The following is a 25,784-nucleotide window of genomic DNA, read 5'->3' as shown; positions in this document are numbered from 1 at the left end:
TAAATATATCAAATATTCGTATCGTGGCATAAATAAGCAGAATGCGAGTACTCCTCTCTCATAATTGGCAATTTACGTTTTGCCACTCGTTAGTTTGTGGACCCAACTCAATGCCACGGCTACCCACATGCCTTCCCTCCCCCCACTGTCTGTGTGTGGCAAAGGAGCAGCTTATTAGGCCCTGACAAGTGTCAACACATGCAACACATATCCTGGCTGCTCCTTCTCCTTCGGCTCACGCATATCAAATATATGCCGCCTGTCAAATTGCAGTTTGTCCATGGAAGCAAGTCTAAGCCGAACGGTTTTAAGTGGCTTAAATATAAATTATTATGTTAATATTTCACTAGTTTGAATGATGTTAATTAGGCGTAGACTCGAGCCAAGTTTCTGTATGGAATAAGTTGTGTTTAATGTGAGAATAAATTCATGGAATTACTGGCACTCCTTCGGGTCGTAATGTAACCACTATTTCATAGAAACGTAGGTGAGAAACGAGCAGAAATGAGAGACGAGCATTCCACATACGCCACGTGGTGCCGAGCACAAATTTTCCACTCTGCGGCTGACCGACAACTTTCCAGCCACTTTCTCTTCCTTGAAAGCCAACTCAAAGCGAGCGTTAAAGTTAAGGTAAAACTTTTGTGCAGCACGGATGGACTGTGGGGGTGGGCTGTGGGGCAATTCTTGTGAATTGGCACTCGACTGTTGACCCTTTAAGTGACCACAGCCCAGCGGAGAAAGGAGTCGCCCCGAGCGGTGACTCGTGGCAAAAAGAAAGACGGGAACTGAAAGCTCATCTTGCTCTCAATTGCACCAACACCTTCTGACAGCAGTCGCACCCCTTCCACTTGGTCTCGTACTGCCCCCTCCCGCCGTCCTAAACTGCTAAACAACTCTTGACTGCCAAACAGGATACTTGAGTCCTTTAGCCTGGTCTGCCATAAGAAACAGAGTGCCGAGTGCCGAGTACCGAGTGTAGATGGCAGAGGGGCGGGTCTCTGCGGGTGTAGGGCTAGAGTCAAAGTGAAATTATATATAGGATAAAAAACTGCTGCCGTACCGGCACGTGAGACTGCGCCGCAGCCGCCTGGGGGGCAGAGTCTCGGGTGCGGGCTCGGGCATGGGAAGTTGAGTTCATGGCGGAAGTGATGATGATGCTGATGATTTCCGCAAACAAATATTTCGTTTGTTCTGCCAACAATCCACGGGGTGGACAAAAGGCAAAGAGAGAGAGGGATGTGCGTACGTATGAGCAGCGGGGGATTCCCCGGTTGTTCAGCATTAGGACAACATTAGGCCAAGCAATCTTTTTGGGTCGTCCTGTTGCCGACGGCAGGTGTAAAGTTGTTTGGTGTTTTTTTTGTATGCTGCTTACCTTTCAGCATTCAAAAGGTGTGCCCCATGTGTTTAAGCCAGGATAACCCTCATTCTGTGGACTCCACAACCAAACACACACCCAAACACACCTCACCTCTGCTCTGCCCTGCCCTCTCCCCTGTACATTGTTTTACTTCCGGTTGTTGTGGTTTTGTTGTTTTCGGCGTTTGGCTGGTAAAACGAGCTCAGTGGGTTAAATGGAAACATCTCCGCAGCTCGCCGCAGCTCTCTCTCTCCTCAAATCTCCATTCCATTCTCCATCCCTCAACTATGCAAATGGGCTCTGCCCATCCCACACTGTCCATGCGTCCTTTTGTCCATGTGTCTGTCCGCTCGTCCGTCCGTCCGTCCGCAGCAAAATGCGGCACATTGCTGTCCAAACAAAGCAAAATACAACACAACAAAAAAATTAAGCACACACAACAAACAAAAAGAGGAAAAGGGAAAACGGAACTAACCATGGAGAGTCGACGCAGTTGATACACTTACAAAATTGAAGCTATTAAGATGAATGATAGGAATAGGTGGAATTTATGTAAGAATTGTTGGAAATTTTATAGGAATTGCCAGAGTTTCACGGCACATCACTTTAAAGTGGCTTTAAAAATATCTTAAACAATATTTTAGCCTCTGGAATCAGTTAACTTTGATGGATTTTTCCAACTTCTACATTTAAATTAGCTTAACTTATATTAGAAACTATGTAAACACATTCCCTTTGACAACCTAAATATGTTATAAAGCTTTGAGAGTCTGCATTAAAGATTTGATTGTGCCACAACTTTAACAGCTTTACGTGCGTAATTTTTGTGTAATAATTTCCCAGCATTACGCGTACGTGCAGACATATGCAGGTCTATAATTTAAATACACATTGTGGACAAAGGATAATGGCTAACTGAAATGGTCTGTGGTTTCCAATAAAGTTGGCATTTATGGTCCGTGCAGTCTCCAAAGTGGATTATTTTCTCTTCTCGCTTGACAAAGTTTTGCGAAAAATGTACAATACCCCCAGAGAGTGCATGGAAAAGAGACTGTAATAAAATGGATACAAAAAGATAAAAAGAGTATTCTCTTTTGGGTTGAATGCCGCTGTTGCTGCTGTTTGTTGTTTTTGTTGCTGTTGCTGCTGCCCGTTGTTGTTCTCTGATGCTGCTGCTGTTGCTGTTGCAGCTCCTGTGCTTGACACTTGCAGATTTAGCGCTTCATTTGCAGCAGCAGAACAGCAGCAGCAGCTGAAAGAGAGATGGGCCATGAAGGGTGTCACGAAATGGAGAGTAGGATGGGCTTGGGCTTGGGCTTGGAGGCATGGCAGAGATGCTTGATGGGACAGCATATCCTTATCCTCATACAAATTTGATGTCAAGTTTTTGGTGGATTGTTTAACATAAGCAAGTGCCTGCCTCTGCCGTTGGCTCTGGAGTGCGGAGTGTGGGAAACGTAACTGAATGGTTGGATTTTGGTGGATTGCTTCGGTTGGATTTTCATTTCCTATTCTACTTGCCTCCGGGAAAATTACATACATTTAAAGTTTAGAGCGCCATAAAATGCCAGTGAGCAATTGCTAAGATGAGATTTTGGTTGATTTAAAAGAGAAAGAAATGAAAAGAATGCCATTCAATTCATTGATTTTTAAACCATTTTTGTATTAATTAAAACCTCTTTGAAAGTAACAGAAAATTAATGTAAATATCAGAGAAGTTTTGCACCTGCAATTAGGGTAAATAGAATTAGTTTCAAATTATTTATTTTCAAAGAAAAAACTTGAGTTAAAGCTCTGGGAAATTTCAAAATAAATTTCATAGTTTTCTTAATTTATGGAGTAACTTTTTCAGCTCTGTTTACCATTTTTTCCATACTCAAAATCATAAGCATGAATCTTAATGTGTGCAAGTGAGCAAAATCATGAATAAATCTTGCTAAAACCTGTTAAGTGTAATAATTTGTTGATAATTTAAAACGAATAAATTATGCATAAATCGTAGCCAAAGCAAATATTCCCACATTGAGTCATTTATGGATTTAGATTAACAAATGTGTCCTCCTGGCTAGAAGACGGAACAGAACAAATCAGAACAAGAATTATGACCTCTTAAAGAGTCTGTCACTATAAATCATTAAGCTCGAACTTCATTGTTAAGTATAAACATTACTTCATTTAATGAACTAAGGATATTTGTAATCTGTTAAAATATTCTAAGCAAACTCTTGGCCTTTTAGCTGCCCCGCCAGTTCGCCTTTTCACAGGAGCCACTGGAGCAGTCGGCGCTCAACAAATTGCCTAAATAAACAGAATTTTCTGCTTTAACGCATACCCTGGTTTCTTGGGCCTTCTCTCCTCCCTCTCCCACTCTCTGCTCTATGGTTTCTGGTCTCTGGTCTGCTCTGGGTTTGGTTCAGCTTCTGTTTCTGGGGCTTTTTTTCGTTTTTTGTTGGTTGGCTGCTGTTTCTGGTCGTCCAAATCGTTTGTCGTTTAAGCTGCTCGCGCAATTAAAATTGATTTATAACGAAGAAAATGTTTTATAAAGTCGATGGGGGAAATGGTTTTTCCTTCACGTTCCTTCGTTCTTTTTCTCTGTCTCGCTCTCTGAGTCTCGCTGTGTCTCGCCACCCGCTTAAGGAATGTTTTTGTGTATGTGCTCTGGCAAAGATTTCTCCTGACATTTGGCTCCAACGATTTCGAAAATATTTTCCTTTGCTTCGGCTTCTCCTGCTGCCCTGCTCCTCTGCTTCCCTTCTCGCACTCATCCTGTGCTCCTGCTGCACAAATATGCCAGGGCCATGGCAACATCTACGTAGTGGAATCGTGCCCAAGCTGCAGTTTGTTGTACGTGCAATGGCAGCCAATAGTCAAAGTTGTCATTTATATGCCCCGCTATATTCCCCCGCCTTACACACCCCACACCTCCCTCTATGCCGGCTTCCGTGGGTGGTGCTCAACTGCTGGGAGTACCACTGATTTATGACACTCAAATGAACTTCGACGCTGACTGAATAAATTTTGAAGGCGACTTCTGTGCTGGGTTTCCTCATCGTCGATTTGCTTCTGCATTTTTTTCTCGCGCTTTCTTTTGGCTTCCTCTCGCATTCTCATTCCCCCGTTTTACTGTCTCTTTCTGTGTTAGTTTTTGGCGCCAAAAGATTTCACTTTTTTATGCCATATTTTTGTTTCTCAGATACCCTTTGAGGAGGGTGCTACAATTTTGTACAAATATTTTTGGGATGAAGATTTGAAGTCGATGAAGGAGGGAATTCACTTTTGAAATATTTATCAATTATATTTAATATTATACAAAACATTTGGCTGTCTGCTTGCTAGATGGTAACAATTCTTGTGCGCAATTTCTTAATCAACAATTTTCCAATTTAAATCGAATCCCAAAGTCTTTAAAGTTTGAAATTTACACAAAATCTGCATATTATCTTAAGAAAAAATCAGTAGCAGCTCCACCCCACCAAGTGTTCTCCTTAAATTAAAGCAATTGAAGTTGCACAAATGAAACACATTCCAACTTTGCACTTCCATTCGCTTGTCTCTTGATTTCTAAATAGAATTCTCAATTCCTTTTGCTCCAACACGAAAGTGTATTCGATGCTTTTGCTTTGGCCTTCAGCTGCAGTTTTATTTCTATCTTTTTTAGTCATGCGATTGTTTGGAAACTTTTTTGTTATCTTTTTGTTGTTTTGTTTTTTTTTCTATGATTTTTTAATGCATTTTCTTGTTGTTCTTTGGCTTACGCCATGGCATTTTCCTCTTGCTCCTGCTGGTTGCTGGTCTGGTGGATTTATGAACCTGCCACAAATTCGTCAGCGAAAATCTCTGGAAAATTGTGTGTTGTTGTTGGTTTAATGTTCTGTTTTGGTTTTTCGCCTGGCGTTGAGTTTGTCAAATTTTTGACATTGAATCTGTTATGCAGTAGTGTTATGCATGGGGATGCTGTGCCAGAGACAGGTTGAAGGAGAAGCAAAGCGGCAAGCGGCCAGCGGCGAGCGGCAAGCGGAGGAGCAGGTGAGTGCAGTGCAGCCGGAGTTTGCACCACGCGATGTGGCAGAAGCATGACTAACTCGAGGCTAAGAGTGGGGTCTGTGATGATCAGCAGAGGGATGGGCATGGATATGGCTGCAGGCTGCATCCAGGAGCCACTGTAGCAGTGTTTGGCTCACTGATTTCCACCGACGGCAACGTCAGGATTTATTTCACTTTTTTTTGCACCATTTTTTTTCTATGTTCCGCATTGGCGCCATAAAAAAGCTCACTTGTGAAATAATTGATGTGCAAATGTTGAGAATTCAATTGAGTTCACCTTGAGGGAGAGCGAGAGAGTGAAAGTGGGTGAGGGGGGTTGATGGTACATGACAGGATGAACCGCGGAACGAGCGAAGAGACAGCGGACTTTCACTCTGACGAATGGCAAATGTCAATGGAATGATGGGAGATGGATAGAACTACGTGTAGAAAGGGGTGTGCAAAGCAATCGAAGTGTAGAAAGAGGTGGAATATTTATAGAGGTAGCAGGACAGACAGACATACATATGGACAGATGTATTTGGGGTGGCATCTACATATCCATCTGCATAAATACATATCTGATTGTATATCCATGAACACCTCTAAGCAAATTGGCGGTTTTAAATTGATTAAGCTCTAAATGCAATCAATTATCAATTATTTAGTGCATAAACATTCAGATTTTGTCACACATCAAGGCAAAATCAAAAATGCACAAGTTCATGGACCATTTGGGGCATGCCTCAATTATTCAGTTACAACAAAATGCGGAAATATCATTCACAACAAAATGCTAATTAAATTAGCGGAAACGTTTTCTTTAATTAAATAATCATAATGAACCATAAAGTGATATTTATGTTGCTCTTTTTATCTTTTTCCAGTGTGTTTGTATGTAAATTAAAGCTTTAATAAATATTACAATTTACAGCGTAGCGTACACATATTTTTTTTAATTTATTCACTCCGAACTACAAACTTTGAAGGGGATATAGTTCCCCACCCAGAAAGCTCAAAATGCATGGGAAATGTTAAGTGCAGCCTTAACAGTCTGTTACGAACAAAGGCATAACATATGTTAAGTTTACGGAACAGCAAGCAGGGGATGTTTGCCAGCTGTGTGCAGTGTGCAAGCAGTGAGAGGTGAATACAGGCAAGCAGTAAATGTTGGAAGAATGAAGTACTAAAATACAGGACTAAAATGCACCACAGGAAAACATCGCAAAAGGTACATTGTTATTTGTACACAAATTAAAGGGAAATTCAAGATGTTGAGATGTTTTCTTTTGCAATTTTAGTTCATAACTTCCAGCAATTGAAACAGTGAGGAGACAAATTTACAATATTCTCACGAGGAAATTCGAGAAAGGAAATTATTTCACACTTTATTCAACAGTTCAAGGTGTTGCCGCCACTACTTAGGTTTAAATTTAAATAAATGTAATCAGTATTTACTTGCTAATGATTGTAAAATGTGTGTGCGTGTGTGAGTGTACAGGGGGTGTTGGAGAGAGACAGAGAGAGAGAGAGAGCTATGGTGTATGATGGATTATTTTATCTTGTCCTTCCGCCCCGAGTTCTGCTCAAAGCGGGAGACGAACTTCTTCTTGTCTGCATCCTTCATTCGCTTTGCAATCTCCTGCTGCTGCTCTTTCCACTTCAGATTCAGACGTTCCAATCGTGCAGGATCCAGCGACTCCTTTTTGATTTTTATCAGTGATTGCTTTTGGCTGTCGTCCACCGGCTGCTTCTGCTGCAGGTGCTGCAGCTTCTCCATGCACATCTGTCTCAAATAGTAATGGCGGTTTAGTTTCACTTTCTCCTCCTGATCAACTTTGGGGGCGTCGTCCGCTTTGCTGGTCTTCTTTTCGTCCATCTTCTTGACTTGGGGCCCACGGTAGGTAGGCTGCGGGACACCAGCTACAGCTTGACGCCGCAGAGGCAATTGGCCATAATCAGATGAATTCTTCTCTTCGACAGGCTTCTGTTCGTTGCAGTCTACGTTGCTCTTCTCCTTCATCATCCGCCTGAAGGCTTCGCGGCGGTTCATCTTGTATGCGTTCTCCGATTGTTGCGCCTGGCTGTTGTCGCTGGAGCTGCCATCTTCGGACTTCCCTGCAACCACGATGGCTGACGCTTCTTTTGTTGTGACGGTCTCTTCCTGTGGCAGCACCTCACTCGACTGAGCATCCTTTTGGGATTTGGATTCATTCCAGCGCAGTGTGCCCACGGACAAGTGCCGCTGCGCACCTGAAGGTTCACGAAACGCATCGCCGTAAGTGCCAGAACACTCGCAGATGACGTGGAAACACTTACCGCGAGTCCAGGAACGCGTCACCAGGCACATGCCATTTATGCAATGAAACATTCCGCTTGAACTTTTGGGAGTTAAAATTAATTTGGGGCTTTTTAATTCGAGTGTGAACTGAAATGCTATCGAGGAGGTACTGTGACTTGGGATATTACTTGTAATATGTATGAATCAGAGCCTGCTTGATACTTGAAATATATTATGAATAGCAAATAATTTAGACAAAGCAAACATCAACAGGATCCATCTGTAATGCTCATATAACAGAAATAGTAAAAGCTTAAAAGGAATGGTTAACATTACCCCTGAAAAATGTCACTAGTCAGCAGCTTCCAGAAAGCTTCAACCTCCAAAAAGGGAACAACTTTATTACCCCTTACGTCTCTCCCAGCGGAGCTTTCACTCAAATTCGGAGTGCGGCGAAAACGTCTCGTGCCCGCACAGGAGCTCAGCCACAGCTTCGGTTCGGCTCTGCTGTGGTGTCCGAGTGTGCGCCTCGTCGTCGTTGAGGTCCTGTGCTCGTGTGTCGTACAATGTGGCAGTGCCTCGAAGATGGGTGCCTTCGCGATCTCCGACCATAACCTCGTCCAAGCAGTATTGTAACGGCATTCAGGGGCTGCGGAAGTGCGATACGTGCCCTCTAGACACGCGCCAAGAGAACGGTGAATGGCGAAAGCCCCAAAAATAAACGCGAGTTCTCCATCAGAAGAACGTAATTTAACAGTCCTCCCAGCAGGAGGACCACAACGACAAACGCGTTAACGACAGAACAAGAGCAAAGTGATAGCAGTGGCGGTGGAGTCCGTGGAGTCGGCGGAGAAGTTTTTGGCAATAAGAGAAAAAGGGTTCTGGCGGCAGTGTGGGAAACGAACCGCAGCCTAAACAACAATAGGAATTTAAATATTCATGAACAATGTCGATTGTCATCAATTGTGTTTCCCTTCAGTGTTTTCTGTCGTTTGTGTATCATTGTGTATCTGTGTGCACGAGTGCGTGTGGCTGTTCAGCTGTGTGTGTGTGTGTGTGTGTGCAAGGGTGCCGCAAACATGGCCAACAACATTTCCCTTTCCACGCCCGCTTCAATCATCAACTGGCGCCGCCGTCATTGTCAATCAACAAACATACAACAATAACGAACTGTGTCAAATGTCAGCCGCATAGAATACCAATTCCAATTGTCAATTGACAAATTTACGCCTGGATTTCTGCATATTTAAGAACCAACAGACATGCAACTGCAATTAGCGGCTCACAGTCAATTGCCATGGGGAGACAGAGTGAGGGCAAATAGAGTGTGGAGCGGGGGGCTTGTGCCCTAAGCCATTGTATTTATATCGCACTGACAGATGACATTTGTAGCGGATTAACCATGAAATTAAGGACCCTAATCGGTGACTCGCTCGTGCGTGTCCATAAAACTGTCAAAATGTATAAATAAACTGTCGATTGTATGGGACACAGCGCCTCTGCCCCCAAATCACATCCCTGGCTATGGTTATGGGTGCCCGGCAGAAGTGCGCGGATCATGGCATGCAACCAAATGTGGTAAATCCCCATTCAAAACAAACATTGAACATTTATTCCTACTTTCGTGTGATTTATGCCCAGCCAACCGTGCAGACAGCAGGCGGTGGGGCAGAGGATCTGCAGAGAGCTGGCTGGGGTCATGCCCCAGTGGAGGCCAGAAAAATGACGCGAAAATCGTCAAGCAATTTACTTTGGCCCCTTTGCCCCCTACGTGTGAATGTAATGGAGTGTGTTTGTGTGTGTGCCCTAGGCCTAGGCCAGAATGTGGCCCAAACATGCAATGTGGAGGCTCCACGTTGCTGGCTTTAATGCCGCCGCTTTGGGCCGTAAACAAGTGCAGAAAAGTGTTTGGCTCTGGCTTTGGTTCCGGTTTGTTTGGTTTGCACAGCACAGCGGCAAGGGGGCGAGGGGAGAGACCATGGATTAGCTTGCTGGCAAAAGTACTACCCCAAACTGTAGTTACAGTCTGTGTTTGAGCACCGCAAATGTTGGTTTCAAACACTTTCAGGCTCAAAGTGAAACATAATTAAATTTTTCATGGCACACTTTTAAGCTGGTTGGGGCAGAAAAAAAGGAGTTGCAACTATTCAGAAACTTGCAACATGCCAATGAAAGAAAGCGGCTTTGAAAGCGTAAATGTTTTCTCTAATGGTTTAAATTTTGTGTTGGTTTGAAGCACCTCCTGAGCAACGTAACAACCCAAGAATTCCAGCGAAAATGTATTCAAATGAAATGAAAACCTTTCAACATATCACATCACATTCCCCTCAATGCGGCTATAAATAAGCCTCAATTTTAAGTGAAATTTGAAACACTTCAAGCCACTCAAACAGTAAAAGCCTAATTAAATATTTCCCGGGAACACATTCCCCAAATATAAAACCAAAAATGAAGTAAAAGACTTTTGCCAACAATTTCAAATATGTCAATGAAATTACAAAAAGAACCCTTCAGAAGTTAACAAATGAAACAGGCTTAAAAATACTCTTTGGCGCAGAGGGGCAAATTTCAATGAAACTCTTTGGTTGGATGTACTTTTCGTGAAATCTCTGGTTTAATTAGGCAAACAGTATTTAGGCATTTTTAAACACACTTTGGCAATTACCCAAACAACGAATTGTTTGACAGCCCGTCCCCCGGCATGGCAATAATTCCATTTTACGGCTCTTGACTCACAAGCCAATTAAAAATGGCAGGCAATACCCAGACGGCAGTACCAGGCTGACAACAATCCCATTTACATGGCCATACATCTTCAAAAGTGTCACGGGAAAGCCTTTGTTCTGCTTTTGTTTTTCGGGAGACCCTTCGAAGCGGCTTACGATTGACACCTGACTGACTATTCACCTGACTTTTGGGGCGGTTGCTGGTTGCCGGTCTTGCTGGTTGCTTTCTCTCGCGCCCTGTGCTGCCACCAATCAATCAAACTTGCCACTGACACAAAGCTCTCCTCGAAGGTCAGACCAGGTCTCTTCTCTTCCTGCCACTTCCTTTTTAGTGCCAAGTTTTCTCGTTGAAAATTAAAATGCTTCAACACGAAGGCGAAAATGTAAAATGTAAAATAAAAAAAAGTATGAAATATATATGAAAAGGCTGTCAAGGGTCGAATAAATAATGTGAAAAGGGAAATGCTTTTTTTCCCTCTTCTTCGTTGATGCTCCTTCTGCCCTCAAGGGTATAAGTTCCATCTCAAGGGGTAAGGCGTAACCGCACGCAGAATTAAAGCCAAAGAATTTAAGCATCGAAAATGTTGCATAAATTTCGCACCACCGAACTCGCATGGCCGATCTCTAATGGAGTGTGAACACACAGCGCATAATACATGTGCGTATTGTAAGTCTGGATAATCCCATTGAAAGCTTAGAGCAGCAGAGGACACCCAGGCATATGGCTCTGAATAATGGACATAATTGTTGGTGGTCAGTTTTTGGCTACTTTCTGGCTAATGACCGTTATGGCCCACGGCCCAAAGGGGGGGCTCAGGGCTCAGGGCTCAAGCCCATGTCCATTAATAATTCAATCGAAACTTTGAATGCGCTTTGAGCGCATTACATTTAATCAGAATTTGCACAGTGCCCTCCGCCCATGCTCCGTCCTTGCGTGTTGTGTCTGTGAGTATCTGTGTGATTGTTTATGCTAATAATTCATAAACACGCGCCTGTGAAAAGCTTTGGCAAGCACAAAAGCACACGCAACCTCGCCATCAGCCCAGGAGGGGGGGAGTGCAGGGACAAGGGAGCAAGGACATTCATGTATGCACCACAGACACATTCTCATACGGGTATGGGAGATGAAATTTTGTAGAATAAGGCTTATTGACAGACAGCCTGTGTGTCCTGGGTGCTGGGTGCTGCTCGGTCCTTGGTTCCCCTTGCTGCCCCCTGCACCTCGGCAAAATCCGCTTACCCATAGACACCCTCCCTGCCTGACTCTGACTTGGAATATGGTAGGACTCGGCTCGTCTCATAGGTATCCAGTGAAAGGCTTCCCCCAAGCTGTTGCCCGCACACTTTGTGGTCTGTGCCACGGCATCCAAGGATAATAAAATGCTGCCAGGACGAGCACTGGTGCTGCTTTGCCTCTCATTCTGTGTGTGTGCTTGTGGCAAATTCCTACTGCATCTGCCACAGGGACAACACGCACACGCACATGTGAAGGAGAAGCTCGTTTTAATCTTTATGAAGCATATTTCATATCGTTTTTGGAACGCTTTTTTACGACTGCCTGGGCAGGTATTTGTCTCTTCTTTCCTCTCTTTTTTTCGGGCATTATTAAAGCGATTTTTATTGATTGACTTTCGGGGTCTCCCCCATGGGGATACCAGTGAGCAGGTGAAAACGCTTAACTAAAATAAGTTTTATTTCTGGCCGTGGTCCTCATAACTTATCCACAAGAGGGCCTCGAGTTTGCCCATCTGCAACTATTTTTAAATGTTTGTTCAAGTTTCACCTTTTGCATTGAAGGCGTTTCCCTGCCTTCTTGCACACAATTCAATTTTATAAACTGTTTGCCACAAAAAAGGTTGTTACTTTTATGAAGCATCATTCGTATCGCTTTTCGAGCGCATTTTTATGACTGCCCGAACAGGTGCTTGTGCTTATTCTTTTTCCTTCATTATTAAAAGGAATTTTATTGATTGACTCCCTGCGGTGTGCCCATTGAATATAAAATCAGTGGAAATTCTGCGAAACGTTTCGTTTTCTTGCCTGCAAAAATAGTTTGTGTGGTCCAAATCCATGAACTACTTTAATGTTTTACTTAATTTTTTGAGCAAATATTTAATAGGAAAGAAAGGTCTTTTATTTGTTAACTATCTTTGCACTCTTTTAGCTGTCGGTTTTTATTTGCTTAAGCACTTTTTTCCCTCCTTGTTATGATATTCTTCTTATGGCAATTTATTGCACTTTCAACAACTTTTGTTGCCCAAGAAGTTTTAATTGTTTGTGTGACAAAGTTTACGCAATTATATTGGGTGCTTCCTGATTTAAACATTAAATGTTAAAGGAAGAATAACGAGTAGAGCAAGTGAACTCTTTCTTATTTAAGCAATGCTTTAATTGAAGAATAGTTCAGTTCAGGGTTAAGCTTCCCCTCTCTCTCTACTTGCATTCAAGAAAAAAACTTTCCATTATCTCTTTTGCGTTTTATGTATTTTATTCTTCCTTCTTCTTTCTGCTCTGTGCTCTTTTCTCTTTTGCTTAACTCTTTTTTTTCCAAGCAATTTCATGAACTTTGTGCAACCGAAAAAAGTTGTCATCCTTTTGAGGCACATTACAGCGAGTCTTTTGAATGCCTTTTCACTTTGAGCGTGCTCTTTCATCCACATTATAGGGTATAATGGAGATAAGAACTTTTCGCATATCACGTCAATTCAGTTTTGTAATTAATGATAGTTTGTTTGATTAATATTTCGTTGCAAAATTCGACATGAGATGAATAGAATTTGGCTTTGAGAGGTTTCAACTGCTGTTAAGTCGCTTGATTAATGTTCGTTTTGTGGGTAAGAGTTTTTCCAATAATTCTTGAAAATGTAGAGAAAGGGTATCCGCCTCTTGCCTTTTAGTGAAGTAATTGTGTGAGTAGCATTCTCTGCTCCTGTAGAAACTATTACCTTTAGTCTCTTTTGGCGTAAGTTTTGCCTTTGGTAAGCAATTGCCAACATTCCTTTGGCTTCATCTCCATCTCTTTACTCCTTGGGAGGAAGTACTTTAAGCAACGATTCAATTGGAAAGCCCCCTGCCACAGCAATTACGATTACCTGGAGGAAAACCAACACGCTCTCGGCTAATCAGGAGCAGCCTGAGAACCATTTTCAGCCACCATTTATTTATGGCTCGGTTCAAGTGCAAGGCAATAAATCTATGGCAAAGTTTTTCCGAGTGTGTTGAATTTCATTTTCTGTATCATTAATTACAGCAGTTTGTTTAAAGAGCGAACGGGAGGGCACTATAGTCGAGAGCGAGCGAGAGATAGCTAGAGAGCGTAAGCCACAGACCGCCACCATTCGATAAATCATTCACCTTGCTGTTGCTGTTGCGAATAAAACTAAAAGTAAAAGTGGCCCACACAAAAACAGGGTCAGCAAAAACGCTCAGCTATAGCATGTTTGATTTTAATACCCTTGAAGTGGGTTTTGCGAGATTTTTCCCGCTGGTTTTTATTTTTATATTTTGATGCAGAGCAGAAAGCACCTCACCACCAATTTTTTTATATCAGCGAATATCTGAGCGTTTCTCTTAGTTTGTTTTTGTGCGCAAAATAGTCCCTGAGTTTGGCAGATATCTGAATATATTTCAACAGAAATTGTTTTCACTGAAACGAGCTCAAAAAACACAGAATATTATTTATTTTCAGAGGATATCATCTGATATGGGAAAGAGCAAACCAAATGAAAATCATATAAATAGAGACGTGAATTTTTGGCCAGGGTATCAAAAGCTTTGGCAGTCTCAGTTAGAGTTCCTCTCTTTTCTGTTGCTCTTCTTTCTTTTTTCAGTTTGTTTTGTTGACTTGTTGTTGCTGTTGTTTATTCAGTTTCAGTGGAATTGCAACTGATAAGGATTAAGGGGATAACAAAACAATGCATAACAAGGACAAAGGGCAGGTCAGGGCGCAGAAAAAAAAGATAGAAACTGCACACCCGAATGGAATCTCACTTGAATGCTCTCTATTCTCTGCCTCCTTGTTGCCTCCTGCTACAATGGGTACTACGTATACGTAACGTGGCAACAATGAGCAACAGAACGAGCCACGAATGCAATTAAATTAGACTAACAGCAAATGGCCAGCAAGGCTGCCTGCAGGCGGGAGAGCAGTCACGATGGAAAAATAGCTACATAAACTGACTGGACTGGCCAAAAGGAAGGCTAAGAAAGAAAGAGAGAGAGAGAGACAAATAGAGAAACGGACTTTCTCTCTGCCATTTCGAAGCTGGCTGTCGAAGTGTGGGCTGAGGGGAATGAGCGGAATGTTGTAGTTGAACAGAGTGAAGTGCAGGGAAAGTGGCAGCTAAAATGGCAAAACTGAAAGGTTGAAACTTTGGCATTCAGTGCCAGGCGAAAGCAAAAGTGTAGATGCAACAGCAGCAGCAGCAGCAGCAACAGGCAAAAGCAACGACAGCAGCAGGAGGAGGAGCAGGCAGCAAAAGCATTCCCTTGCAGCAACTAAGCCATACCCAGCAGGGATCAAAAGCATATTAGACTGGGAATTAGTATGCCATGGCGTGAACTTTTTTAAAGCTTTAATCTCTGACAGATTTTGGTTGTTTTCGTAGCTTTTATTAGCAAATGTTGCTGCGGGGGCGACACAACAGCAACAAAAGTTCGGCAGCAACAGCAAAGCCAAACCCGGCAGTGGGTAAAGCATATTATGGTAATTCCTGCTCTAGGATACTCCGGGCCAGAGACTCGTAGTCATTTGGTAGTCATTCCGTTTTTATGCAAAAGTTTTCAACGCAGCTTACTGAAAATATGTGACATTCATGAAATGCTTCTCCATGGAAATTCACTCTCCTCATTTAGACATTTTCAGGCTCTTCATTTCGACATTTTCAAGGTGTACTCATGCCATGACTGCAGCACTGCTCTTCTCATACTTTAAATCTTCATTATTTTCAACAACTTTCCATCAGCAGTGCTGCCTGTGGGGTATAGGCCATTCCACAGCCCCAAGCAGTGGCTTAATGCATTTTTTTCCGCTCTGTGCAGGTAACTGGTAAAAGATAAACTTGAACTGAACTGTTACACATAAAAAAAGGAGCAGAAAAAATGGCACAGCAAAGCCATTATAGGACACAATGACTACAGCAACAACAACAGCAGCTGAGAGTATTGCTTACAGCAAAAGTCTTTAGTGGTTGCCATGGGGTAACGGCAACGGCTTCGGGTACGGGTACGGGTACCGTTAAAGGTACTCGTTTTTCATTGACGGCTCAAGAAGCACAATTACCGTCGAGGCATAAGCTAAAGTAAGCGCAGCATTAAGACCAGAACAGCAAAATGAAACACAAACTAAACAACAAACTAAAAGTAAACAAAAGCCCACAACAAAGACCAATCGTCCTTGTTCTGGTTTTAGATTTCGATACGAAAAGAAAATCGAAGGACAATCTGACAATCAGAAGGGAGATTTTGCATTGCAAATGTGTTCTTAAGAGCTTAACTGTTTTTTACACACTCCCATAAGCAATAGAAATCCTTGCGCCTCGATTAGCAATCAAATTAGCCCTCAGAATATATCTTTTCTTTTTTTTATCAGTGTATCACTTGGTTGCTTTTCCAGCTTTAAGCATCGTGAATTGATTTAAGGAACTTTTCTGTGTGGTTTCCTTCGCATTGCAACGTGACAATCAAATTGAAAATAAATTGAAAGAATTTTCGGCGAAAAGTGAAAGTGAAAACGGGAACAAGGACGAAAACTAAACAACCAACAAATGGCGCATTATGCTGCTAAAGTCGCCAACGACTGCGGCAGCAGCGGCAACCACGAGAGCAACACAAACAACAGCAGCAGCAGCAGCAGCATCAGCGAGGCGAACGGCAATAGCAGCGGCAGCACTTAAATGCAGCAGCAGGGAAAATCATCTGAAAACTGGCGAATAAAACTCAACGACAGGCAAAAACTATTAAATCTCGCTGGATGCCTGCGGCAATAGTTATTGTTAAACAACGGGAGAAGCAGCAGCAGCAGCATCAGGAGGGTCAGCAACAGCAGCAGGGGCGGGGGCAGGGGCAACAAAAGGAGCAGCACCAGGAACACCAGCAACAAGAAAGGAAACAAATTTGCAATATAAATTTATGCGAATTTTTGCGTCGCAGCGGCGCCGACAACGACGTCGACGTCGACGTCCAGGCCGAGCGTAACCCAGGCCAAGCTGCGGGCGTCGACGTCGCAGCAAGTACAGTAATACCAGCAGCCCAAACAACAGAGAGAGCAACAGCGAAAAAAGTAGGAGCAGAAGCAGCTTCAAGCAGGAAGAGAACAACAGAAAGAGAAGAGCGAGACGGCAGCGCAGCAGAGAGACGACCCATAGAAGAAGCAGAGAGACCCGTAGAAGCAGCAGTGGAACTGGTGGGAGCGGGTGAAGCGGGAGCGGGAGCGGGAGCGCGAGCACCAGGCACCAAGAGGAGAGCCACAGCAAGAACAACGCGTACAGTTATTATAATAATGGCGTTAGTTGTTAACATAATGCAGCAACAACTACAACAGCAGGGGCATCAAGAGCAACAGGAACAGCAGCAAAATCAACAACAACAAGAGGAGCAGCCGCTACTCTGGCCATTCTATAACGGTAAGTGCTCTAGCTCTTTCACTCACACAACCAGTCAGCCATGGAACCGCACTCCGTGCTCATTCTGTTGGAGGCCACTTGAGCCATTTTGATACCCTGTAGGAAAGGTGCAATGAATATTTTTATTATGTGCTTTCCATGCAGAGAAAACTATTTACATATTTATGTATGTAAATTTGTGAAAGTTGTTCCTTTGCTTCTCACATAACCATCGTGCAGCTGAAAGCAGTACACATGTGCATATATTCGACAGAAACCATATTGCAGCACATTGCATCACTTTCTCATACACACAGCTATCATATGAACTCCATGAGCATTGATCATTCAAATAGTGATCCAAGCTGGGTATCTAACGCGTCGTTACCATCAGCTCACCCTTTAATGTTTTACATTTAAAGAGCGCAGAGAAAGAAGAGTGTGGCAAAACTGGGGGTAAAAATTTGTATTGCATACTTCAGCTGTTTCCGGAATATTTCACAGCAATGCAAATTATGTTAACGTGCGTGGAAAAATAGCTAAAATGGCCGGCGTCCGTCCGCTATGTCCGCCATGCGAATGGCGCTGAAAGTATGCTTTTAATAGTTCAAATTGCATTTAATGTATTATGCACAAATTGCGCACAACGGGCAACATCAGCACTAGCAGCAATATTAACATCAAGAGCAGCCACAGCAACAGCAGCAGCAGCAGCAACATCTGAAACAAGAGCAATTCATTTGTTCCCCTCAACAATTTGTTAATAATTAATTTTGTGCACAACAATAACCGGACGAGTGATGGGGCTTTTGTTTGCTATTTATGGGTGTACAGTTCGATGGACAGTGTATTTATTTGGGAGCGTTTAAAGTATAACATAAATTATAAAAACACTTTTATGATAATTAATTGTTGAGCCAAGTGTTTCATAAATATTTCCAAATTTTTCATTAGTACGAGAAAAATTATTTATAGCTGCAGGGGAACATTTATTAGACAAAGTGTTTTTGTGTGTAAATGGGTGTTTATTTTGATGGATGAAATATTTTGCAAAATCAACACATTATTTGATGTTACTGAATTTATATAATCTAATATTTGTTGGAATAAAGCCAACTCGTTTGGATTTAAATTGGTTTAAATGACTTCCTGATGATTTGATGGAGACTACATGAACACTGATTTGCATTTATATTTTTAGGGATAAAAGCAACGAACCACACACATGTACATATATGTAAATACATTTATATTTGTATATTTTATCATATGATATGTTTGTGAATCTTAGAAACTAATCAAAAAGTCTGCAAACCTAAACTAACATTTACATATCAAAGCTGCATCAATCGAAGAAGATTGCATTCATTTATAGACTTTCTCTTTGTATGCATATTTTCAAATAAGAAAGTTTTCCCCATTTTGCCTTGATGAGGGGCTGTTGATTTATGAAACAAACTGTAAGGAAATCTTAGGGACTGTGAACCACAATCCATACGTATCAAAAAGACTAAAATCAAAGTCAAATAAATTAAAGTACAATCTAATTAAATAATTAAAATACTTTCACAATAACATTTTTCCATGCAACGCAAAAAAATATCACTTTAATAGCAACAATTTTAAGCCAATTGTTAGCATTGGGTCCCAGCAACAGACGGACAAAGAGGCCAGAGAAAAATTACGTTATTGACTCTTTTATTAAATTATTGACTTTCCTATTTAATGCTTGTCGCTTCTATTGAATTATTGACTCTTCTACTGATGCCGACGAGTACTAATAATATTTGCACTTTGTTTATTGAGAGGCATAGACTTTACTCTATTTCAACGAGTCTGAGCTGAGGCTCTTCAGCTCTTCAATTATGTTGATATTTTATACCAATTAAATTAACAATTTAATTGAAAACGATAAAATTATATTGAATAGATTATTGAAATTATAAAACTAAAATTGAATTTTTAAAATACATTCCTGGCACATATGTATGTATGTATGTATTACCTCTCAATTTGAGTCGAACATTTGGCGAAATTATTCGGAATTTCACACAATTTATGGTCGGACAATATTTGCCAATTCTCCCTCTGTATCCCCCCCACCGTGTTCATCTATTCCGTCTCTTTCAATATCTGCTGTCTCTTGCTACCCCCACTGTCCATCTCTCTCTGGCCATCTGAGTGATTCGAAGTGATTGCCTTTAGCTCTGGTGGAAGCTCCTCTGCATTTGCCTGAACGTGTCAAACGAAATTGAATTCCAATTCTCCATGCGGAATGCATCTCCTGCAGCTCGACCATTCCGAGCTGGTCAATATTTAATATTTACACGAACATTTTCCTGTTCGGCTACTAGAGAGAAAGAGCAAGAGAGAGAGATCAACATTGTTCCTGTCCATCCGACAGCCTGCCATCCTGCCTGTCGTCTGTCTGTCTGTCTGCGCTTCCAGCTGGATAGTTCTCGCCATAATATAGTTAGATATAGTGGAATATAGTGGATAGTTCTGCCGTAATTATCTTCCACATCATCATCATACTCGTTCTCGTGATTGGGAAACTGCTTAAATGCGTGCGAGTTGGCTTTGGGATGAAGTCTGCCTTGCCCAGCCCTGCCCTGCCCCAACCATTTCCCAAATTTTCCACACAATTCCTTTGCGCCCAAAAACTGTATGCAGTTGCCTCTGTCTGGCCACTGCGTTCCACTGATTTATGGCTGGCTCATTGTCTAGCTCTGGGCTTCCCCCGTACCATCCCGCCACTCTCTCTGCCTCTTTTCCCACCAACTGTCTGCGGTTATACCGCAATAATCTTGTTTTATTAGTCTCTAGCGTAATTTTTCTACAGTTATTTCTTTTTGGGCTGTGGCTCTGGCTTTGGCTTTGGCTTTGGCCATAGCTTTTCCTTCTTTATTTTACTCTGTGGTTATTTCCTCTTGCGGCTTGGGGGGTATTCCCCATGGGTGTTTTTTTCTGGTTTTTTTGGTTCTTCCTTTTTCTTGTTTTAGTTGAGAAGCTCTGCCCGGCCCGAGACCGAGCCCGAGCCGTTTCTGTCTTAGCTCATAAATAATTCATTAATATTTTTCAATTGATTTATCCCCCATTCGGCAATCCTCTAGTCGCTCGTTGCTCAACGCCCCGAATTTGTCAATCGACGGAACGGAGTTTCCTACGAAATATCCGGCATATCCTTGAGGAAAGTGGGAAAAAAGAAATAAAGTAGGATGGCACGAACGGGCGGAAAGTGGAATATTAGACAAGTTTGTTTGTTTATCGTGGCCTAGCGCCTGTCTAGGACGGAGAGGGCTTAAAGATGATGCCTGCTTTAAGTTGGCCAAGTTTCGCCTACAACTTGAGTCCACAGTTTACAGTCCACAGTCTGGGTGGCAGGCGGGCAGCCACAGCAAAGCGTCTCGAGGTCGAGGCAACTTGGACCAGCATCAAATAATGGTTGCAAGTGGGTTAAACTTGTGGCCACAGCGTAGCTGAAGGATTTACAGCACAGCACACCACAGCGCAGGACTTTTCTCTGTGGTTGATCTTGTTTCAGATAAATTTCCTCAATAAGTGCTCATTATTTGGGTTGCTCAGAGGCAGGCCTCATGGCTCTCATATCACGCATCCATAAACACATTTGGTTAATGACCGAAGTGGGGCTCAGGCAAATGGCCAAGTGGCATTAGCAAATCTTCAAAAATTGTTGCGCCCCAGAAGTTGGGCCGGGGCAAATTTTCAACTAATTAATGAAATTTATGTCGGTCAACTTTTCGTCGTCGTTGTCGTCTTCTTCGGGGATGGAAAAGAAGACCCTACGCCTCTCACGGGGACAGCAACAATGGGGACGTGGCCCAGGGAAATGGGGCCAACTTTGCAAGTGAGAGACGCAGAGGACGAACAGCTAATTAAATGCAATTAGAGCGGCCTTGGGATGGTGGGGCTCTGGCAATGGGCTCTGGCTATGCCTCTGTCCATTTGCACCAAGCGTTCTTAGATAGTTAGTTGTAGGCTGCAAAATTATGTGCGAGCGGCATAAAAGTTTGCTCATAAGAAGTTCGTTCGTGTTTGCTGCTGATTCGTGCGGAATTTGCGAAAATTTATAAATCAATATAAAATGCTCCAGTTATGCGGGTCTCTGCACATTTCTCATATTGCCGGCTGCTTTGACAGGGTCAAAGGTGGGCGGGTGCAGAGGGGTTAATGGGCCAAGTTGTTAAACTTGATTAGAACATTAATTCAGTTTTAGTTTCAGCTTCACTTCTGGTTTCAGCTCTGGTTTAATGCTCAATTCAGGTTATTGGTACGGTTCGCTTATGTTTATACTTAAATTTAAGTTCCAGTTATGGATTTGGTTTTGCTTTCATTTATGGTTTAGGGCTCTGGAATAGGTTTCGGTAATTGGCTGAAACTTGAGTGGCCCTTATGCTTAGTTATGTTCAATTTATAGTTTTCATTTTCATTATTGCAGCTTAAAATAAATTCTTTATTTAAGTCTACAGTTGCCGCTTTGGTTTCCACAAGCACAGAGCACTGTTAAGCCCTTGCTGTTAAGAGCAGCAGCACGAACAGAGCAACCGCGCTGTTAACACAACCTATTAACAGCCAGTTGCTTCTCCCACTCCCGTGTACAGCTCACTGTTAACGCTCTGAGAGCGCGCTCGCGTTCGCTCTCAAGATCCACACGTCACTCGAAGGGGCTTAGCTTATAAGCTGCAACTACTTAAGCTTCAACCCGCAATGCGAACTGACGTGAATAATATACAGTGATTTAAATATTATAGCGGATATATACATGAACCGCCCCTTAACTTTTGCCTTGCACTCACTGCTGGAGCACTCCTGCCGTTAAACCTGCCTGCAAACACTCTTTCCTGAACTTCAGACGCATTAAATAACAGTCGCAGTCGTAATCGGAGTCACGCTCGAAGTTCGATATCCGGGGTTTCTTTTTCCATTCCACATCCATTACCTTTTCAAAAGCTTAATTGCCACAAATATAATAAGTTAATATCCAGGTGGAGCATGACTGCAATATCCATATAAAATTCGTTTAAAATCACGTACAAGCCACTAAACTTCATAATTTTGTTGGCCCATTTCATGTTTAATCAACGTGTAGGATTAAGTCATGGAAGGCTAATAAATCCAGCCACATCTTGGCTTAAAAATAGGCCCCCAACTGGTTTTATCTTTATTGTTTTCTGAACTAAGAGGATTCCACATTTCAGTGTACCCAGGGAAGTCTACTGGTAAGTCCTCTGTGTGCGGCAGCTATGCATAATTTCTACACTGTTCAGAATGCAGTTTATATTTGACTTTTACTGCCGACTTTCGGGGCCCGACCTTGTTCCACTTTCGCCTCTAGTTCAAGGTTCACTTCCCGTTCAAGTTCCCCTCAGCAGCATCCAGCATCCACCCACTTCATCAGGAAAGCCCAGTGCCCAATCCCAGTGCCATCCTGTTCTCGTATGCTGTTAATTTTGCGAGTAGCGAGCTGCAGAATCCATCCAGGCAATGCACCTAATTAACACATTCTAGAAACATTCTTTCAACTCGCAACAAGCTGGAGAGTGTGTGTGCTTGGGTGTTGTCCTCGTTGTGGCTGTGGCTGTGTGCCTTCCGTGTGTGGGTGTTGCCATGAAATTAATTTTGAGCCATGTGCAACATTTTCAGCATACAAAAGTTGTACTTACTAACAAGCAGACAAATATATGTACATACTTACATTTATACACACTTCGTACATACATATATGTTCCAAAAAATTTTCACATCGACATGAACTTAATTATGGAAAGCATAAAAAGCTAAACAAACCAGAAATGCACGCAGGTGGGGGATTTGCTTTTTACTTTATGCCAACCAAGAGCTAAAGTATGGGATTTTTGGCAAAAGCTGGAGGATTGAGGCTTTCGGTTGTGGCAGGGCAAGAGGATGAGTGTTTGGCAAAGCAAATGGGTTGGGGTTTTGATACAGGTAAAGCATTTAGTTTTCGGTAGAGGCAAAGGATTTGTTTTTGGCAGAGAGCGTGTTTTGAGGGGAGTTGCACCCCTATGGCCTGCCCCTCTATCCGAAATTTCCGAAACATGTGAGAAATGAAAAATGAAAAATATAAGCTGCAAATACAATATTGGGTAAAGTGCATCCTGCGAGGCGGCAAGCTGCACATCCTGCAGTACATCCCCGTCCGCATCCTGGCGGCAAACCAGAACCAAAGCTAAACGGCGACCATTACCGCGACGACGAGAAGGAAACAACTCGGTGTGGTCGGTCGGGGGGGGAAAAGAGAGTGCACGTTGCTGGTTAGTGGACGGGGCAGGGGAGGGGGGAGGGGGAAAATTAGGTCAATTGCGTGTAGGACGCGTTGCGAATCGAGCATCCTGTCTGGCTGCGGTTCTGGATGGAGGACACGACGCATTCCAAAGTGTTTGCGTGTGCACCTCCTGTGACCAGGATGGCAGCGTTGTGTTGTTCATTTTCCACCCATTCTTTGTCGCTGCCCTTCGGCAGTTCCTTCCTCACAAGGGTTGACAAACGCATATAAGTTTAGGAATAAATACATATACACATTTCCCTCTGTATGTTGAAAAATTATTCAACTACAAAAGAAGCCGGGCGATAAATTAAAGCGAAACTCGGTGGAGTCGCCCCAAAAAGTTGCCGGCCAAAGTTGTGCATATAATTTGAATGAGCACACACACACTTAGAGACAGCAAGAGAGAGAGAGAGATGGAGAGCGAGAAAGCGTGCTCCATTTGGGCAACTTACTTAAGGCAGAAGCGCACTGAAACACGCACAAAGTGGAAGCGCCCGTGGTCGATCTGCCGACTGGGGGATACCTGAGAGTCAGGTGCACGAAAAAAAATATGTTTTAGATTGGAAAAACTTAAAAAAAACAAGTATAATTCTTAAACGGAATTGCCTTTCAGTGCTTCAATTGAATAATTTTGACTAATTAATTAATTACTTAATTCTTTCATTGTGCAACAAATAGACCAAAAAGTAGCTCAACTTCTAAAGCTTTTAAAGTCATGTAATGGGATTGTCTGTCAGCCTTTGCCGACTGTGCCCCCAAAGTGCGCCTTTAAGCTGCCACTCCTCCATCCCAATGAATTTTCATCGGGCACTGTGTGCCTTTCGATTCGATTGGCAACAATATGGGGTGCACGTCATCCAATTTCTTGGTATCGAAATAGATGCTGCTAGGGAGAGTGCTGGAAATTCAATCAGCGCAAAGACCCGCTGATTGGAGCTGCTGTATCTGCGCGTAAATCATCCCATTATACCTTATCCCAAGGGGGTATACCAGGGTATACAGTGTAAACTTTTGGCCTGCTTAAAACTACAAGAAAAATTAAATTTCGCCAGAGAGGAACTAAAGGAAAGAAAAGGCAGTGCTGCACCCGAGTGGGGAGAGTCAGACACAACTGGCGAATGCCGAAGCAGCAGCAGGAGATGGGAGGGAGGGAGGTAGTCTCCTCCGAAGGACATGAAGAAGACGACGGCAGAAGCTCGGCAAAAACTGCGCTAATAATGTGAAACTTTATTAATTTGCTTTAGACTCCAGCTGTTGGCCAGAGCTGGGCACGACTCTGGCTCTGCTTCCAGAGCTGTGCCACAGAAGGGGGCTGAACACTGAATTTACAGCTTGCTAATTTGGTTAATTTGGTTTTGCAGTAATTTTCTTCCATTGGTGGTGGCGCGCGGCTGCTGTGCAATTTTCACTTATTCCTCTTTGCCCACAAAAAAAACCCAAACCGATTTTGCGGCAATTTTGCATTTGCTCCAACCCTTTCCCCAGCCCCTCGAGTACCCGCCCATGCATATTTTGGAACGTCTGCGATGCATTTCATTAATTAAATTGCAATTTCTAGCTGCATTTTTTTCATCAGCACTCGCTTGTTAATTTTACACTCTGTAAAGCAATTTTTTGTCCACACCATCTCGACTGAGCAGAGATTGCTCCGTTTTTATTTGGTTTTCTTTTTCATAATTTTTTACCCCCCGAACTAAGTATGATTTTTTTTTTTGGCTGCTGGTTTTCCCTTCGGCGTTTCGTGTTATTTTAGAGAAAATTATTTTAAAATAAGTTTCTTTGCAATTTCCCTTTTGATGAGCTTGATTTTTGTTTGACAATGACCAAAAAAAAACTCGCTTTTGCATGAAAATTGCATTCATTTTGCCAGTCAGTCCGAGTTGAATGAGAGCGTGGGATGAGGGCAAATGTAAGCTTCTTAACTGTGCGGCAGAGTGTGATTTATGTACGTTCTAGCAACCCAATTATATATACTCGCATGTACATATATTCTTTTGCTCTCCACGCAACTGATGAGTCCTCAATCGATGGAAAATATTTTCATTGAACGGAATCAAAAGCCAGCGAGAAATCAAAGCAGCTGCCACTTGGCAACAGTGTGTATGAGCTAGAGATGGACGTGGGGGGCAGGGACTCTCTTTGTGGCACGGACCGGCATGGTTACTCAATTGGAAAGGTCGCGCCGTGGGTTGCGGGTTGCGTGTTTCCACCCAGAAATGAAGCGAAATCTAGATACGTATGATTATACTTTTTGATGAGTTCATTCAGTGGGTGCAACAGCTCAATATGTATCGATTTTTTGTTCATTAACTTTTGCGTGTTCATCCTCACAAATCACGCATGAATTTCGGTGTGTGTTCCATCACACATTCATGACCATCTCTAGTGCTCCATCAGTGACTGATGGAGACTGGCTGTCTCTCCGGTAGACCCCTTCGGGCCATAGTCATACATTTGTTTAAATTGTTCGACAGTCATCATG

The 25,784-nt window shown here is 42.7% G+C and overlaps 2 protein-coding genes across 2 annotated transcripts in view; one reads left to right on the top strand and one right to left on the bottom strand.

The window, feature by feature from the left end:
- Nucleotides 1-6,841: 6,841 nt before the first annotated feature.
- LOC117900678 lies at nucleotides 6,842-7,843 on the bottom strand. Its single transcript, XM_034811124.1, has 2 exons — nucleotides 7,706-7,843; nucleotides 6,842-7,639 (listed from the first exon to the last, which is right to left on the bottom strand). The coding sequence occupies exons 1-2, from the start codon at nucleotides 7,755-7,757 to the stop codon at nucleotides 6,939-6,941; spliced, it is 753 nt and encodes a 250-aa protein (XP_034667015.1). The 5' UTR covers nucleotides 7,758-7,843; the 3' UTR covers nucleotides 6,842-6,938.
- An 8,158-nt stretch (nucleotides 7,844-16,001) lies between these two features.
- Nucleotides 16,002-25,784, top strand: part of LOC117901668 — a 54,003-nt gene continuing 44,220 nt past the window's right edge. The window contains exon 1 of the mRNA XM_034812509.1: nucleotides 16,002-17,016. Coding sequence (XP_034668400.1) covers nucleotides 16,365-17,016 — 652 coding nt within the window. The 5' untranslated portion in view covers nucleotides 16,002-16,364. The remainder of the gene's footprint in view (nucleotides 17,017-25,784) is intronic.

The sequence above is a fragment of the Drosophila subobscura genome, chromosome U (assembly GCF_008121235.1).
Source record: "Drosophila subobscura isolate 14011-0131.10 chromosome U, UCBerk_Dsub_1.0, whole genome shotgun sequence".
In the NCBI taxonomy this organism is placed as follows: Eukaryota; Metazoa; Arthropoda; class Insecta; order Diptera; family Drosophilidae; genus Drosophila; species Drosophila subobscura.
The sequence above is the reverse complement of the archived record's forward strand: the minus strand, read 5'-3'. Positions and strand labels throughout refer to the sequence as shown.

Coding starts and splice junctions, on each gene's coding strand:
- LOC117900678 (XM_034811124.1), bottom strand. CDS start 7,757: ATGTTTCATTGCATAAATGGCATGTGCCTGGTGACGCGTTCCTGGACT. Junction 7,640..7,705: donor GACGCGTTCCTGGACTCGCG/GTAAGTGTTTCC, acceptor GTGAACCTTCAG/GTGCGCAGCGGCACTTGTCC.